We start from the raw sequence: 4,875 nt of genomic DNA, 5'->3' as shown, positions 1-4,875 counted from the left end.
GCCTTATCACTGATAGTAAGAAAACACAAGAAACAAATGTGTGCATCATGTCTCCCTGAAGGATCTGACTTTAGGAGTTTTAAGACACAAATTGAAGATTGTGGAGTTAGAGCTGTGTCCCTGAGAAAACCAATTCAGAGTGTTAGGCACACAGCCCCAACCTGGGCTGAAAGAGAAGTCTTCTCTTAAGTAGTTGCATGATTTCAGGCAGAGACCCAAGGAACTTGAAATTTCTAATCTGCAAAAGGAGAAGGTAAGGTAAGTACTTTACATGTTCTTGGGGAAGATTGATGTAATAAAGCATAAAAAAAAATCATAGGTGCAGTAAGCTACAAATAAGCCTGGATATTACTCTCCATCCATTATTGATGATTTCCCTGTGCTAATCATGCACACAACTGTTGATATTATACTCATTCAATTGGATTAAGAAGAGTGATCAGGGAGCCTAGATTCTGTATGTGGTGCAGACACAGCATTCTGTCATCTGCCTGGTGTCCTGGGTAGACAATATGACATGATGATAGTGAGACATTTACCAGAGTACAGCAGACATTACGCATGCCTCACCAGGGTCCCAGAGACAGTCAAGGAAGATACAATGCCAGGTACTGGTTCTCCTGAGGGCTACAGAGACCCACAGGTTCTGTGGTCATGGCAGATAGCTCTGGGGTTCAGTGCCATGTCAGTTGGCCATCTTTGGAGTTTGTGTTACTGAGTGTGGTGGACTTGGATTCAGATGTGACCTTTTTACACATGCCTCTTCTGTCACTTTTCCTGAACCTGTGGTTGGTGTTGAGGTTAGTGTATACTCAGGAGACCTGAATCTCTGGACTGTCCATGCCAGACCCTGAGCCTCAGCAGACTTGCAACTCCTACCCTCTGGTTTATTGGACTTTACCCCAGCAGCAAACAGGGAGGTGAAGAAGGTCAACTATCACACCAGGGAGCCAAGAGTGCCTACAATTGCAAGTAGGAGAATTGCATCCATCATCCATGTGGAATCTAATCCCCCTCTCAATATAGAGGTGGAGTGGACATAACCATCCCACGGTCCACAGGCTGGAGGAATAGAGTTTGAATTAGAGTGGACTTACTGATATTCTACCGTGGAACTATTGTGAGTAGTAATGGAAGAAATTGTAGCATTGATGTGGAGAAAGTGATCATGGTAGCTGCTGAGGATAGGGAGAGGGAAGAGATAGGATGTGAGGGTATTTTCAGGGACAGACGCTGGACATTGTATGTCTTGCCACGGCCCACTAGGTGAACTGGGTGAGAGCGTAAATTACAATGAAAACCATTATTCATGTGGTGCAGCAGTGCTCCAAAATGTATTCACCAAATGCCATGAATGTCCCATGATAATGAAAGAGGTGGTTAATGTGGGAGGAGGGGGTTGAGAGGTGTGGGGGTATATGGGAACCTCTTATATTTTTTGAATGTAGCATTTAAAATAAAATAAAGGAGAAAAAAAGTATAGCAGAGACTTTCCCAGAGCCAAATCACCTGCCTTCTTGTTCTTCCTTCACCCCACCACTCCAAACCTTCTAAAAACAATCTTTTAATCCTTAAAATAAGCCAGCCACTGTTCATGTCCTGCATAATTTTCACATATATACCAGAACCACAGGCACATTTTGCAGCCTGTCAGACTCTTTTTACATTTTGCTCAGAGCTCACCTACAAATGAGGGTTATATGTGATGCAAATATAATATTTGGTACATGCAATGTGTCTCAGATAATGTGGTATTTATATCATGGTATCAGATTAATTTGCAGTGTTGCCTACTTCATCAACACCCTAGAACTTGAGACAGTTAATAAGTTTAATACCGTAAGTCTTTGGAATTATATGAGTACAAAATAAATTTGAAACTATCTAAATTCTGCTTGAAATAACTCTGCCTTATGAGCATTTCTAAACTGTTCCCAGAAAGAGGAATTGATTTTTCTTTCCATTGGTAAGGTGTTTTAAAATTGAACATTTGACATTTCAAAAATTGAAAAATTATACATATTTAATGTCCTTAACAGAAAATGTAGAATAAGTTATTATTGATTCTATTTAGAAAGGACAGATGTTTTGTATCTATTGTTTATTTCTTTTTCTTATTTATTTTGTAGTCTATTTCAATTCTATTTTTATTCAGATTTGAACATTTTTGTCCCCCAGAATATACTGACTATGTCTTCCTTAAATTAATCAAATTTGCATTTATCTTTTGCTGGTCTCCAGGGTTTTACACAGAGATATATTTTACAAGCAGCAAGAGAGGGAAGGAAAAGTGAATTGGAGACAGGTACTATAGAATTTATAAAATCCAAATTCTTAAATCTATGAATAGGATTCTGAAACTGAAGACATAAAGTAATGATCTTGTATCATAAAATAAAAATAGTGAATGCTAACTCTTACAGATACTACCTGATAATACGCACAGATATTAGTTCTCTCCACTGACATTGTATGTGTATAACCATCTGTGAATGATGTTGTTGTGAGTATTTTCATCTATAACTTTATTTCATCCTAGCCAAATATTGAGATCAAGAATTATATTTATCTTCTGTTCATGTGGAGTGAATAGGTGGATGGAGGATTTAGTGTCTTGCTGAGGGTACAAAGTAGGTAGACAGGAAGCTGGATCCATGGCCTCTGTCAGCTGCAGAGCATCACTCTTCACACTCTGCCGTTGGGTTCTCTAAGTGTCAGTGGAGCAGTAAGGATGGCACCCTGAATGTGGGGCTTTGGGCTTCAGTCTATGAACACAGAGCTTCCTAGGGAGGGCTGATCATATCAGCAGAAGAGATAAAGCATTTGGTATGGATTTGCTCCTAATAAGGTTCCAGTTACTTTATGAAATGTTCTTTAATGGGATACCATAAAGTGTCTTTAAGATCCCAGTTTTATCCTCAAACCAGGAGGTTAATTGAATTCAGACCTCCATAAAAAAAAATCTCTAGAAATAATTTGGTATACTTCCTTTTCCCCAATAATTTATGTGCCGTGTTTGTATAGATTAAGGATTCTGAACATTTCCATTATTTTTTGATCTGTGACACTATTTTCAGGAAACCTCCTCAACCTTCAGTATAAACAGTAGATCCATTAAAACAATAGTTGTAAATTCACTCACTTTTTAAAATAAATTTGGACAATTAAAGGTAATTTAAAATCTTAAATTCAACAAGCTCAAGGGAGTTTGCCTGTTAGCACAATAAGGTAGATAAAAACGAAAAGAGAAACACAAACACATTCACTGAAAATATACCACCAAGTATTGAATCTCCATGAGTGTTTCATGTAACCCCAGTGTTTGCCTTGGTGCCCTTAGGTAAAGCCTCATGGACAATGCTACATGGCTGGCAAACCACACTGAAGGCTCTGACTTCATTCTAGTGGGACTCTTCAGTCAAACCAAACACCCAGCTCTCCTTTGTGTGGTCATTTTTGTGATTTTCCTGATGGCCTTGTCTGGAAATGCCATCCTGATCCTTCTCATACACTCAGATGCCCACCTCCACACACCCATGTACTTCTTGATCAGCCAATTGTCTCTCATGGATGTGATGTACATTTCTGTCACTGTGCCCAAGATGCTCATGGACCAGGTTGTGGGTGCGAATAAGATCTCAGTCCCTGAATGTGGGATACAAATGTTCCTCTATGTGACACTAGCAGGTTCAGAATTTTTCCTTCTAGCTGCCATGGCCTATGACCGGTATGTGGCCATCTGCCGTCCTCTCCACTATCCTATCCTCATGAACAATAGAGTCTGTATCCTCCTGGCATCTGGCTGCTGGTTCTTGGGATCAGTGGATGGCTTCATGATCACACCTATCACCATGACCTTCCCTGTCTGTAGATCCCGGAAAATCCATCACTTCTTCTGTGAGGTCCCTGCCATAATAAAGCTCTCCTGCTCTGACACCTCATTTTATGAGATTGTTTTGTACCTGTGCTGTATCCTCATGCTCCTGATCCCTGTGACAGTCATTTCAGGCTCTTATTACCTCATCATCCTCACCATCCATAGGATGAACTCAGCAGAGGGCCGGAAGAAGGCATTCACCACCTGTTCCTCCCACATTACTGTGGTTATCCTGTTCTATGGAGCTGCCATCTATACCTATATGCTCCCCAGCTCCTACCACACACCAGAAAAGGACATGGTTGTATCATTTTTTTACACCATACTCACTCCTGTGTTAAATCCTTTAGTCTATAGTCTTAGGAATAAGGATGTCACAGGAGCTCTGAAGAAAATGTTGAATGTGGGACCTGTCTTTCAAGAAACTGTAAAGTAGGAAATTTTCATGGAGTAAACATTTTTTCTTTTGTATATGCAAGAATTTTAGAACATAATGATAACATATTCCACTGACTCTTATATTATTGTATCCCATATAATTTTCATTGCCCTCCCATTGGAAAGCAATTCAATATTATACTTTTTCTTCATTCAAAATGTATTGTAAAGTTGTATTTTATATTTACTGAAGGTGTAACAGAATCTTACACATTCCCTGGTTCTTTTGCATGGTGCAGAGAATAGAAGTTGACACCAAGATTGATCAATCAAGGGAAAGAGGTTTGTTCAGTCATAGAGGCTAGGACAGAAGTCTCACATTCACTTCCCAGAAAAGTAAGAGTAGCAGTCTTATACTGGTTTGTGTTAGGAATGGGTTTTGTGGTTTGGAAGGAAAAATTGATAGTTAGGAGTTTCTGCTTATAAAGTATTTACTGCACATACTCTATGCTCTTATATGCTCTAACCTACCTGGTTATTCATTGCATGTACTGAAAATGGTGTCTAAATCCCCTCCCAGGAGAAGTTACTCTTACAATGAACTAATGTTCAACCAAAGT

General features: G+C 39.4%; 1 protein-coding gene across 1 annotated transcript; it reads left to right on the top strand.

The window, feature by feature from the left end:
• Window positions 1–3,350: 3,350 nt before the first annotated feature.
• Window positions 3,351–4,313, top strand: LOC101417185 (olfactory receptor 2T4-like). The gene has a single exon (XM_004482372.1). The coding sequence runs from the start codon at window positions 3,351–3,353 to the stop codon at window positions 4,311–4,313; it is 963 nt and encodes a 320-aa protein (XP_004482429.1).
• The last annotated feature ends 562 nt before the right edge of the window (window positions 4,314–4,875 follow it).

This window comes from Dasypus novemcinctus, chromosome 16 (assembly GCF_030445035.2).
Source record: "Dasypus novemcinctus isolate mDasNov1 chromosome 16, mDasNov1.1.hap2, whole genome shotgun sequence".
Lineage (NCBI taxonomy): Eukaryota > Metazoa > Chordata > Mammalia > Cingulata > Dasypodidae > Dasypus > Dasypus novemcinctus.
This window is presented reverse-complemented; position numbering and strand designations above follow the sequence as displayed.